Source organism: Megalobrama amblycephala, linkage group LG16 (genome assembly GCF_018812025.1).
Source record: "Megalobrama amblycephala isolate DHTTF-2021 linkage group LG16, ASM1881202v1, whole genome shotgun sequence".
NCBI lineage: Eukaryota > Metazoa > Chordata > Actinopteri > Cypriniformes > Xenocyprididae > Megalobrama > Megalobrama amblycephala.
The window spans coordinates 7448142-7468341 of record NC_063059.1 but is presented as its reverse complement, the minus strand read 5'-3'; the positions used below and the strand labels follow the sequence as shown (position 1 = coordinate 7468341).

Here is a 20200-nt window from a genome sequence, read left to right as displayed (position 1 = left end):
TATTTAAAACAGTTCATGTGACTACAGTGGTTCAACTTTAATGTTATGAAGCGACGAGAATACTTTTTGTGTGCCAAAAGTAACAAAATAGTGACTTTATTCCACAATATCTAGTGAAGGGCAATTTCAAAACACTGCTTCATGAAGCTTCGAAGCTTTACAAATCTTTTGTTTCGAATCAGTGGTTCGGAGCGACAAAATCCCATGATTTCAGTAAACAAAGCTTCGTTATGTCATAACTGTTTTGAAACTTCAGTAGTTCACGTGACTTTGGCAGTTTGATACACGCTCGAACCACTGATTCGAAACAAATGATTCGTTTTTTACTTCGAAGCTTCATGAAGCAGTGTTTTGAAATCGCCCATCACTAGATATTGTGGAATAAAGTCGTTATTATTATTATTTTTTTTTTAACGCACAATTAGTATTCTAGTCGCTTTATGACATTAAGGTGAACCACTGTAGTCACATGAACTGTTTTAAATATGTTTTTAGTAGCTTTCTGGGTATTGAAAAAGGGAGTGTTATTGCTGGTGATGCAGGCATTACTGAGCCATTGGATTTTATCAAAAATATCTTAATTTGTGTTCCGATGATGAACGAAGGTCTTACGGGTGTAGAATGACGAGAGGGTAATTAATGACAGCATTTTCATTTTTGGGTGAACTAACCTTTTAATTTTATATGTTTAAAAAAAAAAATGAAGTACCATAGTTTCAAAAACAAAATTTTTCAGCCTAATAGAATGATTTTTGAAGGATCATGTGACACTGAAGACTGGAGTAATTACTGCTAAATATTCAACTTCATCATCACAGGAATAAATTACGTTTTAAATTATATTAAAACAGAAAACATATTATTAGTTATTTTAAATTGTAATCATATTTCACAATATTGCTGTTTTTACTGTATTTTGAGTAAATAATGCAGACTTGGTGAGCATAAGAGACTTCTTTAAGAAACATTAAAAAATCTTACTGACCACAAACTACTTTTGAATTGTAGTATAGCTTAGTCAGGGAGGTTTGCACTCATTTTAACAAGAATTAAAACTCTTAAATGCTAAATTTCAGTCCACCAGATATCTAAAATATGTGAAAAGTTTGCCATTAGCAATTCCTGCATCCTTCAGAGCATCTACCATAGCTTTGCATGACCTTTCTCATCCTGGTTGACAGGATGTGCTGTGTTTTGTCACATTTTATGCAATACACCCATTCTCACCTTGAATGTTCCACTTTGAAGACTACTGAAGATAACGACTGATCAATGTTGTAACAAAAGTGCTAACAGGATAATGTGATGACTTGCCGTGATCTCAGATAATACCCTTGTGCTCTGTCCGTGTCAGACTGAAATGGAAGGAATCGAGGCGACACAGGGCATGTCTGCTGAGACGGCCGTGATCTTTCTGACCCGGCTGATGGCCATGGTCGATGTGCTGGTCTTCGCAAGTTCACTCAACTTCAGCGAGATTGAAGCCGAGAAAAACATGTCCTCAGGTGGACTGATGCGACAGTGCCTAAGACTAGGTATGTGTGTGCGTGTGTCAGGACACATTTTAAAGAACGTAACATGACAAGAAAACACCTAGGGATGTTCAGCATAAATTTCCAAAAGACTCTTCCAACCAGCTTCGACTTTCTTCTTCAGACAACTTATCAGTTTTGGTGCTATGTAGGAGAATAGAGCTACAGGCTTGTTTAAAAACTCATTTAAAGGGTTAGTTCACCCAAAAATGAAGTTTCTGTCATTAATTACTCACCCTAATGTCGTCCCAAACCCATAAGACCTTTATTCATCTTCAGAACACAAATTAACATATTTTTGATGAAATCCAAGTTGTTGTTTTTTTATCCCCCATAGAAAGCAATGTAATTACCGTCATTCAAGGTCCAGAAAGGTAATAAAGATATCGTTAAAATAGTCCATGTGACTACAGTGACTCAACCTTAACCCTTAAATGCATACCTCGGGTCTTTAGTGACCCGGGACGTCATTCACTACCCTCCTCCTCGTTCATTTTTTAAAGTTAGACATCAACCTTCTTGGTATTCCTCAATCAATTCATTATAAAGAATATAACAAGAAAAAAAAAACCCATAAAATTATAAAAGAATGCCTATTTTTGTATTCATTTTTTGTAAAAATGGTATAGGGTCGCTAACGACCCGAGGTGTGTATCAGTGTACGTATATTTTTTTCTGCACAACAATAATTTAATCTTAGATGACGGAATTCACCTTTATTCCACAAGGTTGCAATGTCTGATACACAATGCTGAAGTGACGACTCATTTAGACAGAAAACAAAATAATAAGAAAAACATGAAATGGCTCAGCGATTTACTGCAGAACAAGTACTGAACGCAATCAAATATGACTGTAACTGTCACTGGATGGATCTGATGAAACTGTTAGCGATCGAAATATTGATTTTGAAGATGTTGATAATTATATAGTTTTGAGAATACGTTTGAGATCACGAATGGGCTCATATTCGTGACCTCAAACATAAAAATAGCCTATTATTTGCTGAATTTACTGGGAAATGAGCTCTGACGAGGACAGTGATGATGGCATAAACCATCTGCTCAAACGGAGCCCTTTCAAGCTCCAAAAGGTAACAAAATATGCTTTATTTTATTCTTCTATAATTGTTACTCTAATATCAGAGGAGTTTTATATTATCGCGACAGGTAGAGATCTTTCCGTGTTAGATATTGATCCGGGTCGATAAAGACCCGGATATGTAAGAATGATTGACGAAACAGTCATGCATATAAAGGTTAAAGGGATAGTTCACCCGAAAATCATCATTTACTCACCCTCAAGTAGTTCCAAACCTGTATGAATTTCTTTGTTCTAATGAACACAAAGGAAAATATTTGGAAGAATGTTTGTAACCAAGCAGATCTCGCCCCCTACTGACTACCATAGTATTTTGTTTTCTTACTATGTTAGTCAATGGGGGGCGAGATCTGCTTGGTCACAACTATCCCTTTAATATTATGAGCGACGAGAATACATTTTGTGCGCAAAAACAAAACAAAAATAACAACTTTATTCAACAATTTCTTCTCTACCATGTCAGTCTCCAACGCAGTTGATGCAGTGAATGCATAGTTTCCGTCCCATTGTTTCCGTCCGAACGCCGGCTCAGTATTGGCTGACGCTGTTCACGTGAGCACCACGACACATGCATGTGATGCTGACGCAGGGGCTGGCCAATAATGAGTCAGCGTTCGGACATAAACACGGAAGCGTTGAACTGCATTCACTGCGTCAACAGCTTAGTAGACTGACAGGGTAGAGAAGAAATTGTTGAATAAAGTCGCTATTTTATTTTATTTTTTTCAGACAAAAAGTATTTTCGTCGCTTCATAACATTACGGTTGAACCACTGTTGTCACATGGACTATTTTAACAATGTCTTTACTATCTTACTGGACCTTGAATGATGGTAATTATGTTAGTAACGACTTGAGGGTGGGTAATTAATGACAGAAATTTCATTTTTGGGTGGACTAACCCTTTAAGCAGGGTTGTCACTATAAGGGGCCCTGTATGGACACTCCTTTGATCAGTAAGCACCCAGGATTAAAGCTATTTTGAATTATTTTATTTAAATGATTTCTCTTTTTCCACTTTTCTACATTTATATTTCGTGCTCTTTCTTTCTCTCTGTCTCAGTATGTTGTGTGGCCGTGAGGAACTGTTTAGAGTGTCGTCAGCGTCAGAGGGACAGGAGTCTGAAGTCCTCTTTTTCCTACAGTAAGTCTCAGGAGGGCCTGCAAAGTGTGTCCACGGCCAGCAAGGTACCCACTTTCACTACACACACTGTTACACTGCATCCAAACACTGTACACAATTTCTGCAATCAAAAACAATGCATTTAGAGTAACAATTTTAATGTTACAAGTGTTTTATACATTATACATGTAAAGTGATCTATAATTTATATTATAAACATAAATGTTTATATATTTATATTTAAATTTTTATTATATTTATCTTAAATTTATACAATTTGACACCATTTCCATTATTTATTTATTTATTTAATATTTTTTACTGTCTAATTTTTTAAAGCATTTATAAATCTTGATTTGACAAACTTTACCAATGTACTCTGGGCATTCAAGCTGTCTTTCTGGAAAGTGTGAAAGTAGTGAAAGTATGTGGTGTCGTCTTCTTGTCACATTAGTTTTTTTCCACACAATATAACATTGTCACGTTATGTGTGATTTGGTGCTGTGGGCACGGTGTGAATGTGTAAATGAGATCTGCAATGTGAGAACTGTTTAAAGTGTTAAATATCTGTTTCAAATGTCTGCTTTTCTTGCCTTAGACCACCATAGAAAATTTTCCAAGTAATGTTTCTCCAATTAAGGACCCGGACCGACTTCTGCAAGACGTGGACATCAACCGTCTGCGAGCTGCTGTCTTTCGTGACGTTGTGAGTTAATGTCAAATGATCCTCAATTGCCCTTTGAAAGTGTGCGTATCCCGCAGATTCAAATGTACATGTTAACAAACGTATTTTCACCTTGTATGCTTTAATTGAAGTCTTTTTGTTCACATGGTCAATGTCACAAATTTGCTTTTATGATTGACTGTGAAAATCTAAAATGTTATTACAAAATTTTAAATGATTCATTTTCTTTCTTTGCTAGTGTTTTCCTTTATAACTATTATATTATATTATATTATATTATATTATATTATATTATATTATATTATATTATATTATATAACAAAACAGAATCAGAATCAGTTCAGAGTAGCATTTCTGCTTTATCATGACATGTTCTAGTCACATGTTGACCCTTTTTCATACCCGTTGCTTCTTTTGTGTTGCTCTTTACAGGATGACAGTAAGCAGGCCCAGTTCCTGGCTCTCGCTGTTGTCTATTTTATCTCAGTCCTCATGGTGTCCAAGTACCGGGACATCCTGGAACCCCAGAGGGAGACTGTCAGGTCTATCAGCCAATCAGGAAGAGGCATTCGGCATGAGATAAATTCCCCCACCAGCACAGGTGTTGTAGTGGCTAATGTTTTGTTTGTTTACACAGCTTAATGCACTTAATAACGTACATTTACAATAAACTGAACAACTTAATTTGCATTGCTTAATACCATTAGCCAGGTAGATTTTTTTTTAATATGTCATACTAGATACAAATTATATTGAAAAAAAAAAGTCTCCACAGGCTCAAGCCGATGTCAAAAACATTCCTCTTCACCTCCTCCCACATCTATTATTCATAAGCGCCACTAATTATCTCGCATAAAATTAAACATGCAGTCCTCACAAAATTCTTGAAGGAAATCACTACTGGCTTTGTCTGTAAATCGGTCACAAAATTGTATAATACGTCCAGTAGTTTGATCAATCCATCAAAGGACTAGAAATTAATTTTCATTTTAGGCTGTTTTTTTATTGGCAAAATGTATAGTGAAAAGAAATAGAGTGAGAGAGAAGGAGAAGAAAGGGAATAAAGAAAGAAGATCCATGAAGAAAGAACATGGAGAGGCAGGGGCAGTGCAGCTATTTCCAGCCTCATCTGTCAGTGCCCATTAGGAAAGCAATCCACCAGAGGAGAATGGGATCATAGAGGCTGAGGCACTACGCTGCATCGCCCTCATAAATTTTAGGAAAGAAAGGCTATGGATGGGAATTTTTCCTAACAGCATGTAGCAGGCCATTGTCTGCACCCAAATCGGCATCCAGACGTGCTTCATGACAGAATCGGGCCCAGTGACCTTGCTAAAGGCTCTTGATGAATATTACTGAGAAATGCCCAACATCTGGAGAACAACAAGATTGGAGACACAGTTTTCTTTTGTTTTCAAGAACTTGTGTAGGATAAAAGAGTCTGACGTCGGGTACTTTTGCTGTCAATCGATTAAAAAAAATAACTCGATTAATCAATCAGTCAGAGTTTTTTCTGTGATTAATCGCAATGAAAAACACTTTTTTAATATGCGTTTTTAATATATTTTCTACAAATTAATACAACATAAAGAAACAACGTGAAGACAGTATATGTTAAATACTTGTTTAATGGCATATTTTTATGAAAGTAGGCCTGGTATAACTGATACTGATAGCCTACAGCTACTGATGTCTTGATGAAATTGATTTTTTTCCCCAATTTTAAAGATGAATTATAGCCATTCAACATTAGTGTAATTGAAAGCTATATAATTTTTGTACATTTATTAGGCCTTCAAAAATATAACAACTTTTAATTTAAGTGAACTTAGAACAATCCTCACATAAACCCATAATAAATGTCATATTTACCTGTGCCTTTCCTACAGATAGGAAAAATACAGAAATTGAATAAAGTTACCAAACAGTCTGCACTGCATAATTTATAGCCTAAATTAAATATAGATAATCATTATTAAAGCTACAAAAGTTCTTTAGTCAAGAGCAGTAATTTTCTCTGTTGCCTTTGTTCTCTCATTATCTTCAATGACAGACGGCATTAATGGTTGCTGTCACTTTAAGAGCTGCCGCTGCTGCACATGACGCGGATCTCACACGCGTCCCACTTTCTCACAGCTCTTTACTTTCATTTTAAGACTTTATTTAACTCATTTAAGGCTGTTCTTATGAGGATACTCGACAAAACAGATATTTTTGGCATTATTGTGCATGTTATCGTTCGTTCAAGTGTGATAGAGAACTCGATTCTGGCGCGCCGTCCATGCGCTCGATGGATCGCGTCTTTCTGTGCGTCGTGTGTGTCAGGACATTCACAGACAGTGCGTTCTCTTTTTCTCTTTTGGCGGGTTTAAATGGTACAGAGCCCCTGAAGGGACGTGGTGGTGGAAAAAAAATAGGAAGGAAGGAAATTTTAAGTGCTGGTGGAAAAAAAAATTGGGATGGGAGGAATTTTTTTTTTTTTCAAATCTTTTGCATTCCCCCGAGAAACTTTGCGTTCCCCTGAGAAACTTTGCGTTCCCTCGAGAAACTTTGCGTTCCCTCGAGAAACTTTGCGTTCCCTCGCAAAGTTATAATAGTTCCCTTGCTGTGAGCTCGGAGAAACACTTCCTCTTTAAAGGTGCCCAAGAATGCTTTTTCACAAGATGTAATATAAGTCTAAGGTGTCTCCTGAATGTGTCTGTGAAGTTCCAGCTCAAAATACCCCATAGATTTTTTTAAATGAATTTTTTTAACTGCCTATTTTGGGACATCATTAACTATGCACTGATTTTTTTCAGCGCGCCGCCCCTTTAATTCGCGTGCTCCCTGCCAAACGAGCTCTCGATTATATTACAGCTCATTTACAAAGTTCACACAGCTAAAATAACCCTCAAATGGATCTTTACAAGATGTTCGTCATGCATGCTGTATGCATGCTTTGAATTATGTGAGTAAAGTATTTATTTTGATGTTTATATTTGATTCTCTATGAGTTTGATTGTGCTCCGTGGCTAACGGCTAATGCTACACTGTTGGAGAGATTTATAAAGAATGAAGTTGTGTTTATGAATTATACAGACTGCAAGTGTTTAAAAATGAAAATAGCGACGGCTCTTATCTCCGTGAATTCAGTAAGAAACAATGGTAACTTTAATCACATTTAAAAGTACATTAGCAACATGCTAATGAAACATTTAGATAGACAATTTACAAATATCACTAAAAATATCATGATATCATGGATCATGTCAGTTATTATTGCTCCATCTGCCATTTTCGCTGTTGTTCTTGCTTACCTAGTCTGTTGATTCACCTGTGCACATCCAGATGTTCTGCCCTTGTCTAATGCCTTTCATAATGTTGGGAATATGGGCTGGCATATGCAAATATTGGGGCGTACACCCCGACTGTTACGTAACAGTCGGTGTTATGTTGAGATCTGCATGTTTTCCAGAAGTCTTTTAAACAAATGAGATTTACATAAGAAAGAGAAAGCAATGGAGTTTGAAACTCAATGTATGTCTTTTCCATGTACTGAACTCTTGTTATTCAACTATGCCCAGGTAAATTCAATTTTTGAATCTAGGGCACCTTTAATGTCCCGCTGGCTGGCAGTAGTGTTTCAGTTAGTAACATACGTTAATAATGCACACAAATAATGCGCAGCTCTTAGAGTTTGAACTTGTTGGACTCAAATATAATGAAATGCAGTCAGTGCTTAAGTCAAGCAGTTCAGAAAAGTTGGCAATTTATTCCCAGATTCAAGCTTCCCAGATTAATAACTCGTGAGCTAAACGTTGTTAAAACACAAATGCAGCTTCTTCCAATCATAGTAACCTAGACAACAAGCTACAACAACCCAATTTTCCTCAAATGTGCTTTATAATAAATTGGTTCTCTATGAGCAGGAGGCGGAGATACACGTCTGAAGGGACCGTCTGAAAAGTGCAAAACCCAAAACCCTTTTGCTCATTTTATATTATGAAAAAATACTCAATAACTTCACTGTAACACACTGTACTGTCACCAAATTCAGTTCATACATCACTGCTTCATGTTCATCACCAATCAACTGTATGAAATGTAAGATGATCAGATCACCGCCTGGGTCGGTGCGTTAAATGCGTTTAGAATTTTAACGCATTATTTTCCCCATAACTAATTAAATTAACGAGATAAAGTCGGCAGCCCTATATATATATATATATATATATATATATATATATATATATATATATATATATACTGTAGAGAGAGAGAGAGAGATAGAGATAGATAGATAGATAGATAGATAGATAGATAGATAGATAGATAGATAGATAGATAGATAGATAGATAGATAGATAGATAGATAGATAGATAGATCTTTGTGGTATTGAGTTGTCCTCTAATGACAGGTAGTGAGTGAGACTGTATTGTAATAAATTTGATAAAATTGATACAAAAATCTAGTAATTCATCATCTACTGATCATCTCTGATTTCTATTCTTTTCTATACTATTCTATTCTAAATTCTCTGCACTATGATATGTGACCTTCAGAACACCCATCAGCCTTCTCTGATGGTCGCAAGGAAGCTCTCAGTGTGCTGGAGGAGTCACGTCAGGAGTCATCCCTCCCTCACTCTGACTCAGGACTGGGTGACGATCAGGTATCTAGTTGTGATGAACGGGGCCGACCTGGAGCTCGCCATGGGTGGTCCGAACGGCATGAGCGGACTGTTCTGCACCCTGTCATCAGAGGTCAGGTCACAGGAAAGCTTGACTGAGCCATCACCCGTGGAGCTCCTCAAGCCCGCTTTGTCCATCTCCAGCATCAGCCAGTCCAACAAAGGCATCAATGTCAAGGAAATTCCTGAAGAGCCTGGTAGCTGCTCCTGTGGAGACCACAGAGAGTGGGCCAGACAGCCTGCCTTACCCTGACCACCAGGCCATGAAGAGGGAAGCCCAAGCCATGTTACCCATGCAGTTCCATTCCTTTGACAGGTACCATCTTCTCATAGTCACAATGCAGACATTTTGAGATGTAGTACAAGTTAAAGTGTTAGTACGCCCAAAAATGAAAATTCTGTCATTAATTACTCACCCTCATTGTCGTTCCAAACCCGTAAGACTTTCGTTCATCTTCGGAACACTAATGAAGATCTTTTTGATGAAACTGAGAGCTTTCTGTCCCTCCATTGACAGCTACATAACTACCATTTTGACACTTCAAAAAGTTCATAAATAGATCGTAAAACTAATCCATATGAATTGAGCGGTTTAGTCCAAATTTTCTGAAGAGACTCATTCGCTTTATATGATAAACAGATTTAGTTTAGTCTTTTATTCACATATAAACATTGATAAGCGAACATAAACAGAAGCTTAACCAAAACTGCTTGACGTGTGAGAACAAACCTCTTCTGGAAGCTCAAACGTGCTGCATAACACACGAGAATGAACCTCATTGGTTCTCACACACACCAAGCAAACATGCTTGAGCTTCCTTTTACCACAACTGATGTGTGAGTTAATGAATGTTTATATGAGAATAAAAGCCTAAATTCAATCTGTTCATCATATAAAGTGATTCAAGTCTCTTCAAAAAATTTGTACTACACTGCTCAATTCATAGTTTTACGATCTCTTTATGGACTTTTTGAAGCGTCAAAGTGGTAGTTATGTAGCTGTCTATGGAGGGACAGAAATCTTTCAGATTTCATCAAAAAGATTTGTGTTCCGAAGATGAACGAAAAAGACTTATGGGTTTGGAAAGACGTGAGAATTATGTAAGTCATGAGTAATTAATGACAGAATTTTCAGAATTTTACTATTTCTAACTAACCCTTTAAATTCAATCCATAGTATTTTGGCATAATGTGTCAAAAATTTCAAAAATGTAGGCCTATTTCAACTCACCTCCTTTTCTTTTAAAAAACCAAAAAATCTAGTTTACAGGGCACTTATGAATTATGGAAGTCAATGGGGCCAATTTGTAAACATTAAAATACTCACTATTTCAATAGTATAGCCACAACCATAATGTGTAAACAACGTTTTAACATGATTTTAGTGTGAAAAACCTGTATGAAGTTATATTCAATTTTTCAACATTGTCACCACGACTGTGACATAAAACCTAAAACCCTGAAACTACTTAAAAATTATGATTTAAACAGCTTTACAGCTCATAATACATGTTTTAACAGAGGAATTAATGTACGTCAAGTTACCTTTATTTATATGGCGCTTTATACAATTCAGATTGTTTCAAAGCAGCTTTACAGTGATAAACAGGAAAATGTTGTTTAGCTGAAGTCAGTTCAGTGTTGATTCAGTTCCATTGTAAAGATCATCAATTAATAAATTAGTTAATTTCATCTATGAAGCAGTTCTGCAGAAAACAGTGATGTCATCTTCCAGCTCTGTTCAGTTCTCAGTGTTTTTATAAAATTTATAAACTTTACATTTATGCTTTTAAATTTTTAATAACAGTCAATTTTTGTGGTAATCAGCTTTATGCTGCAAAAGCTATTGATTGAACTAAACTTGTATCAAACCAGGGATATTCTGTTAAATGCTGTAACTGTGGTAAAATGGAATTATATGAACCTCCACCAGGTGGCAGCAATATACATGGATGGGTGCCGAATGTGAACTCATGTGGCTTTGTCTTGATTGAATGTTTCTTGTCACCAATAGCACTACAGTAGCCCATTTACTGCAGATGTATACGTACAAGGCCCTTAAAAGTACAGTGACCTTTTCTGTGAGCATGCGATCCCTTCCGTGCCTTTAAACACTACACAATACATCTCAGTCAAACCATGATGAATTCTTGGATTAGTCTTTTCCCTGAGGAATGGCCATAATGATTTTCTTGGTCATAAGCAAGCCATAACTCACTTTAAATTCCCCATACTTTCTATCACGAAGAATTGCTGTGTTTGAAAATGTCTCAGAGATGTGTTTGAGCGTTTTGTGGTGTGTTTACATTCCAAGGCCAGATAAAATCTCACCGTGATTTGTCTCTACTCTTAACACATGTCTTCAGTTGCGCTGCAAAGCTGTTGCTGTTCAAATCCACATATGTAAACAGAAATAGTGTAAATGGAAACTTTTTTTTTTGGACAATAACCTGCTCACTTTGACTAAAAGTTGTCTCCAGCTGGATGCGAAGTGGGTTTCGCTGTATTCTTGTCTTTGACAGCACGCTTGGCAGTTTCGTTCAGCCTGATCTCATTTGTATTTGCACATGATGTTTACATGTATACAATTTTGTATCTTTGGAAAATAGACCATTTGGGAGCAGAAGTCACAGTTACGTCACTTGCAGCTGTGCGTGCATTGTGGCTGGCAAAAAAACAGTGCTAACAAATGAATGGGTAAAATTCACAGGGATAAGAGACAAAACTGTCTTTTTGTGCTTTTGGATGTCAGAATCGGAATGCATAAAACGATGGTCTTTATTTTTTATAGAATACCGTCGTCGAAGACGCGCTTTGAAGCTAAACACAGATGTTTATGGTTGCAAGCCACAGATTGGACTGATGAAACCTGCAATGAAGTCTATTAAAGCATGAATTTGATGTACAATATAATATTCACATTTGCAGTTCATATGGGGACATAATGTATTAGTCCTACAGTTACAGCATGAAATAATATTTAAACCTACGACATTTTACATATGTAACAGTTAAACCTGTAACATTTTTTATATCACAATTATTATTTTTTCTCGCATTTACGAGTTGATATCTCCCAATTCAGACTTTATAAGACATATATATATATATATATATATATATATATATATATATATATATATATAATTTATATAAAGTCAGAATTGCAGGAAATAGACGTTTTTCTCGCAATTCCTAGTTTCCTGAGAATATATATATATATATATATATATATATATATATATATACTTTTTTGACACAAATGTTCCATGGAAAGCAAATTAAATAAAGTTAGTTAATGTTAGATTGACATTATTTTATGCATTTTAATGAGTTGAATACGACACCAAGAATCACACAGAACAGAATGAAGTTGCAAAAATGGGCACATTTATTAAATTCCCTTTCGAAGCTCATAAGAGAAGCTACGGTGGCCGGACACAGGACAAAGATGTCGTCAGCTGAGACAGCAGAGAGTAGCCAGTCAAGCAATGAGGTTTTGTTACAAAAATAAATTAAGAAATTATATTTACTTAATTATTCAGTAAAACAATGTTATTGCGAAAATTGTTCATTGTTGTCAGTTTTATTTGCTGACTTTAGCTAGCATTTTTGCATGCTAGTTAGTATAAGGTAAGAGTAGTGAATCAGCTAGCTAATGGTAAATAGCTATGCTGTTCAAGGCGTTTAATCTGACAGCGAGATAGCATTAGCAGACATTTTTCTCCCTGTTTGCAGAATCAGGGACAACCAGAGTATGAATTGCAGGTAACAGGAGGAGGGAGAGGAAGAGGGCGAGAAGAGGCAGAAGAGCTATCCAGGAAGATACTCTCTATAGAGCAGTTTGTCCATTTAGGGCTACTGTAGAAACATGGCTGCGCAAAATGGCGACTTCCATGTAAGGGGACCCGTGTTGTATGTAGATGTAGAGATTGTAGAAATTGCTCATTCTAAAGTAATAAAAACATAACAGTTCAGTATGGTAAGATCTTTATACACCACTGAAAACATAATTATGTATATTATATTGCATTTCTGTCAGTAGATTCTCCTAAATATTACACACTGGACCTTTAAATGTGACAGCATTAAAACATTTAAATAATCTGATTGATTAAATACAGTGAAGTCTATTAATGAATTCATGAATTCAATATTCTATGAACCTAAAAGGATTTATAAACATTTTTACATCAAGTTGATTTGTTTATACAAATTACATTTAGATGCTTTCAATGAGCTAAAAATGTACTTTTTAGTGTCTATGGAAACGTACATAAAGTATGTTAAATGCCTGCCTTCTGTTGTATTATCAACAATTAACCTGTCCGTAAACATGTCTGACAATGGCTGCTAGTTTTTTTTATGTCATCTAAATGGCCCCTTACGGTCCAAGCAGGCAGGTTTTTTTTGTTTTTGTTTTTTGTTTTTGCCCGAATAAGTTACAATGTGCACCAGACTTTGTTCCAGTACTTAAAAGTATGTCTCCTGCGAGATTAGGCCCAAACAATGTGCTTCTCACTGCTTAGATATTGAATCACAGGAACAATGGATCTGCAGTAATGCATGCAACCGCCACAGATGAGGTGTGCCTGCTAAAGGTGGTGTGTGTGTAAATGTGTTTGTGAGTGTTAGGGAGGGTCTCCAGGGCGTTGATGACAGATTAAACAGAAGCGCCCCATGCGCCCCCAGCTCCCCTCCTGTCGTCCTCACCCCTCAGCACCCTAATGGAGGCTGGCAGGCAGAAATGAGTTGCCATGGCAGAGTGTATTATTTTTGAAATGCTTTCACATAGGCTGTCCGCTGACGCCGAGTCGTACCACTCACTCCCGCATGCTTTAATGTCATCTGCCGGCCTTGAAATTGCTGTGTCTAATTGTTTGCCACCTGCCACCAAATGAGATGCCAGATGTAGACAGGCTTCTTCGATTGTCTGTCAGAACCTAAATAGATTGGGAGTGACATAAAAAAAAGCCTCAAACACAGGAGAGATGAGGACCGATTCACCCATCACCATCTTTCTGGGACTTTCCCAAGGTGAATTTTTTCAATTAGTATTGAATAACCAGGAAGCCATGTTTGCAGATGAGGCCGCTATCATGAAGGACTTGCTTTGGCTTTGAAAGTCAATTCAAATCAAAGAGTTTGGTGGAGAAACACTTTTATACATTAACATGAATCCATGTCAGTGTCTGTGGATGGTATGCTAATAAACCGAGTGATACCAATATAGTTTGCCACTACACATTTAAATATTTTTTATTAATGTTCATGTATGCACCAATACAGTTTGTAATCCTAAAAGCCATTTCAAATAAAACATATAAACTATTTGCAATATTCATAGTCTACCCAAGATTAATCTGTGCTTTATTCAAAGTAAGTCAATTTCAAAAAAATCTTATTAATAATATATGCAGTGGATAATTCATACATCATTCACAAGCCCCAGCCAATGAATAATTCATGAGGAGTGTTCATATTTTATTAGAAGCTTGTTTATCAGTCTAATACTATCAACTCTACCTGTCAAATACCTGCAAGAAGCCGACATGTTATGAGTAATAAATACTGTATGCTCGGGGGGAGAGGGTAAGCATTGCTTTGTGGATCTTTATGCTCAAAACTGGTCAGATAAAATGGAAACTGAGATTCAGGATTAGTATTTGTCTCGTAATTCTGTGTTGAATGCACAATAACAATAGAATGTCCATATTACACATATTACTTTAAATTGAATGAATATTACTTTCATTACTTTTAATAATTAATAACTTTTTTTCTGCTGTGGTATGTGAAATGAATTATTTTTGCAGGATGTCCTGGCTGCTGCTTTCCTTTAAATAAATAAATAAATATTGACCAGAGTCTGTCAAACTTCACAAATGCCCCAGAAAGATTTCAAATGATATTCTAGAACACTTTTACACTACTAACCCAAAAGTTTTTTTTTTAAATAATTTAATATGTTTATTCAACAAGGATGTGTTATATTTGATCAAGAATGACAGTAAGACGTTAATAATTTTACAAAAGATTACTGTTTCAAGCTGAATGCCCTATTGGCTGAGCTAAGTCAAAGTACTCAAATGAGTCCTCATTCCTAAAGTGCACCAGCAATGATCATAGACCAGAGCTTCTCAAGAACAGAGGCCTCAACAGGAAAACTCTGGAGAGAGGTAGCCTAACTACATTCATATTGTCCTACAACTCACAGTTGCTATCCTAGTGGAACTCTAGAGAAGCAGAGGCTTCAAAAAGATAATTCTTCTAGAAAGAGGAAACCTAACAACGTTTGCAGTAGCTAAGGAGGCTCACAGAGAGCCTAACAACTTAGCAAGTTGCCTGACTGAGCTCCAAGATCGGTGGTCTCAACATAACTCTCTAAATTGAGAGGAGACCCAACTATGCCCCATTCTCAAGACATCTCTCAAGGAGGCTCACAAAGAGCCTGACACTTAACCTCTGACTGCTACACAACAGTGCTAGCAAGCTGCACATAATAAAAAGAGGAGCTTGGAAGAGCAAAGACCTCTAATGACACTCAACAGTGAGAGGAAGCCTAACAATGCTCTCATTAAGATCAGTGACCAAGGAGGTACGCAGAGAGTCTAACAACTTAGACCCAGGTCAAGCTTGGAGGACAGAGGCCTAAAGGAGGTCTAACTACAATCAAAGCCTGTCAGGGAGGCCTAGAGAGGGCCTAGCAAACCTGACACTAAGGCTCAGCCCAACCTACATTAAATGCACCAGAAGAGGCTCAAAAAGCAGAGCCTACAACTTAGCACTACTGTTTCCAAAATCTGGAAGGCAGCTCCAAGGAGGCTCAAAGGGAGCCTACAACTCGGAAATATGCAAGGGGATGGAGTTCCAGGGGAGCAAAGGCCTAAATGAACAATAATTCTAAAAAAGGGAAGGCCTAGCCTAATGTTATATAAAAGAACAGCTGAGGAGGCTCCAGAAAAGCCTAGCGACTCAGCCAAGCTCACATCAAGGAGGCACACAGAGTGCCTAACAACTTGACTCCACCCCAGGCAGAGCACCAAGGATCAGTTTCTATAAAGCAGTAGCCAATGAGGCTCCAAAAAGGATCCTAACGACTTGATAACACTGCTTGCTAAAGCAGGAGCCTCATAAGAAGAAAAAAAGAGAGAAAAAGAACCCTAACAACACTCCAAACATAAGCAATAGCTAAAGGGACTCAAGAGCCCCAAAACGGCTTCTCAAGGAGGCTCAAAAGAGCCTAACCAACTCGTACTATATGTAGGTGAAGCTCGAAGAGCGGAGGCTCAAATAACTCTCTATATCGAGAGGAGGCCTATAGCACTTCTTAAGGCAGTGGCCCAGGAGGGTCAAAAAGCCTGATAACCCGGCACCACCAGAGGTGGAGCTCTGTGAACAGAGGCCTCACATGATGACTCCCCAAGCGATAGGAGGCCTAATAAAGTCATAAACTCAGAACAGCTTACCAAGGAGGCTTACAGAAAGCTTTTTACCTGATGACGCTGTCTGAGCGGAGCCCTCGGAAGCGGATGCATCAGTGTAATGACTCTCAAGTGAGAGAGGGCCCAAAAATATTCACACAATAAAAAGCCATGAAAACAGTAACTCAGGAGGCTGACTGAAAGCCCACTACTTAGTAGACTACCTGGCATGACAGTGGATTCAAAGCCAGCCGCTATTGCTGAACCATCAGTAGGGCAGATTTTGGAATAAATGCCAAAACATCATAGGTCCAGCTTCAGGGCTATATGTAAAAATGTGTCAGAGCCCCACCTGACATAGATGTTATTTTGCCTCTGGGACCCTAAATTGCTGACAGAGTTTATTTTGGATTACTTCCCTCAGGTATTTTCTTCTCCCTCTGGCTTCACACCTCCTCCGCACTCTACTTCTTGAAGGTAGAGCTAGCAGACCTCCTCGCAGGCTGAGACCTGGACCGGCATGATATGAAGGTCTTAAAAGCAGCGAAGCATGGCTTCACCTCTCTGAACTTCCCGACTACTGTCTCAACGGATGTGCCAAAAAAGCTTCTCCCTGATGTCGGCCAGGTTCACCCAAAGTTGTCTCTCCATAGCCACCATGGCCACCATAGATCGACCGATCGCTGCGGCAGTTTGTTTAGTGGCAGAGCCAAATCTGTGGTGTGGTGCAGCTCCTCTACTTCCTCAGGGGGGAGCCCCTGGCCCTGGTCCAGGTCCTTCAGTAGATCGGTCTGGTAGGCCTGCAACATAGCCATAGTGTGTAGCTCCGCACCGGCCTGACCTGTTGCCGCATATGCTCTGCCTTTAAGGCGCGAGGTGACGCATAACGGTTTAGTAGGAGGAGACGAAACCTTCAATGAGGATGCCTCACTCACCGAGAGATAGCTAGCCAGCGTCTCATCGATCGGAGGCATCGGCACATACCCATATTCCCGCATTCCCTCAACATCAGCATAATTTGCCTGAGTGCGATGGATAAGGGCTAAATATGGCTTTTCCCAAGATCTCTCCACCACAGTGAGATCTGGGAGAAAGGGAAGGCTCGTATGAGCTGGCCAATTATGTCCCGACATGAAACATTCATTGAGGAGGCTACAGGGGAGCTTGTGCTTCTCACGTTTCCATAGCAGATCTAATCTCGTCGTAGTGCAGGACATAACTTCCAATAACTTGTCATGTGGGGCAGGCAGGCTGAGAGCGCTCAGAAATATAATCGATCTCATCAACCTCGTCCTACTCGTAATGACTCGAAGCCAGGAGCACGATCTCTGCTGCATCAGATGATGTAAGAGACAACACATCATCACAATCTGGCAGCTCTATCTCATCAGCCACAGATGAATGAGAAATATTCATACCTTTCTCAAATTCATCTGCGAGCCCCACGACTTCAGTCTCCTACTCACCTCAGCTGCAGCAGGTCCTGAACCACGAGGCACAGATGGCTGTCCCGATTCCCTCGAGAAAAGGGAAAAACGAGACTGAAGCTTTTTCATAGGTAGGCACTCACAATGTGTGCAAACAGCCCCCTCGAGGACGGAGCGTGCATGCTCCTCGTCCATGCACATAACGCACATATCGTGTTTGTCATCAAGTGTCAGATAATGCTGACATGGAGAAAGACACTGTTTAAAAGACTTAGCACTAGTGCTAGCCATAATAGTCTTGTTTAGACACAGGTTCAAACAAAAAGGTATCCTGAAGACAACAAAGAGGATGACGTATTTCACAGGTGCCCTTTTATATTTACGGTCGCGCTGGTGATGATGTCATAGGCTGCCGGCTGCCAATGTCAAGTTCATTGTCGTGTTTAGACTCATGCTTCAGACACTGGTAATGCCCGAGGCATCCCCCATAGCGACCCCTAGGGGATGTTGCGTGAGTTCTCTTTTGACAGGGCATCTGTATTACTGTTTTTCAAAGAAAAATATCTAAATCAGAATATTTGAATGATTTTTGAAAGATCATGTGACCCTAAAAGCTGAAGTGAATGATGCTGAAAAATCAGCCATCACAGGAATAAATTATATTTTAAAATATATTAAAATAGGAAAAAAAACTCTAATAATAAGATTTTAAATCAAATAAATGCAGCCTTGGAACAGAAGGGACTTCTTTCAAAATGTAAAAATATTTATATATATACACTTTTGAATAGTAGTGTATGTATTTGCACCTGCAAGACTAACTCCACATAAGTCACAGAGACAATAGTAGACGTGTATAATTTTGGGGGTCTGTTATTCTCTGTTTGTAGTGCTTAAGGGGAAGCACGTGTCAAAGAATGTTTTTGCTTCCTCGCATGCGATCTCAGAGAAACCTTCTGTGTCACGCCACCACGTTAAAGAGAACGTGCCATCGGGACGAGTCGCAGTGTCCCAGACAAGTGCTCTAATGGCTCCATCCTCTCTCTGTACAGTGTCTGCTCTGAGGTCACATTGTGCGGCATCAGGAGGCTTAGCAGGTGACATTAGAACCAGCCCTGCGCTACATCACCGAAAACACGCAGATCTCCGTATCAGCCAGCATCTCGAACCACGTCAAGTTGCGATAAGAAAACCAGACCGATATAAACACAAACAAAATATCATTCCATCCTCCAAAGCACTTGACTCTGTCATGTGTATAATATCAAACTAATCCTCTCCTGCTCTTTGCTATTAGGCTAAGGTGCGTTTCCGTGAATCTGCAAAGCTCCAGATCGTCTGTGGAAACATACAGGAGATTATCAGCGAGGTCAAGAGTTTAATGTGAACTCGTGATCCTGCTCATCTCCAGCACTATTTTCAGCTCATTATACTGTTGCCTCTGGAAACCATGTGATTTTCTTGCTTCGTCTATAAATAAGCTGGAAAAAAACAAATATAATTTCTTGAAGGCATAATTAAGTTGATTAGTGTATTTAGTCCCTTTTTAATGATTTAATATGTTTAGCAGCTATATTTAGAGACCATTTCTTTAATTAGCTTTCCAGAGATTGCAGCTGGCCAGTGTTGGGAAGGTCAAAGAATGACAAGACGATTGCTGGTACTGTCTTTTTAGCCTATTTCCTGCAACAGGAGGGTCGTTACTGTTGTGCCATACCTTTTGAAGTACTTTCTATAAATTTGTTTTAAAAGGAATGTGTTTAAGGGAGTCTTTTAAAAGCATGCTCTAAACTTTCAGACATATGATGTCTTGCTCAGGCACCTTAATTAATTTTAACATGATTATTTACACAAAGACTAGAATAATACCCAGCAGCTATACCCATTGAGTATATATATATATATATATATATATATATATATATATATATACAATATATATATATATATATATATATATATATATATATATATATATATATATATATATATATATATATATATATATATATTTGATATGCTTTTTAATAGAATGGGATGTTTTGAAGTGATCCAACTAAAACCACATAATTCAGCAGATTTGATCAGAACCATTGCTGATTTTTGTGATGTTTTTTCCCCCACAAAATATATTATAAACAACAAGATGGGAAAAAAAAAAAACTTAATTGTTGATGTGATTCTCAAAAATCTAATATAACACTTTTTAATTACATTTTATTTATTTAATATTAATATG

General features: G+C 37.9%; 1 protein-coding gene across 1 annotated transcript in view; it reads left to right on the top strand.

The window, feature by feature from the left end:
* nbeab (neurobeachin b) overlaps positions 1-20200 on the top strand; it is a 388285-nt gene that overhangs the window by 171633 nt on the left and 196452 nt on the right. The window contains 7 exon segments of the mRNA XM_048159945.1: positions 1355-1535; positions 3696-3820; positions 4354-4461; positions 4873-5041; positions 8983-9101; positions 9103-9294; positions 9296-9426. Of these exon segments, the coding sequence (XP_048015902.1) occupies positions 1355-1535; positions 3696-3820; positions 4354-4461; positions 4873-5041; positions 8983-9101; positions 9103-9294; positions 9296-9426 (1025 nt within the window).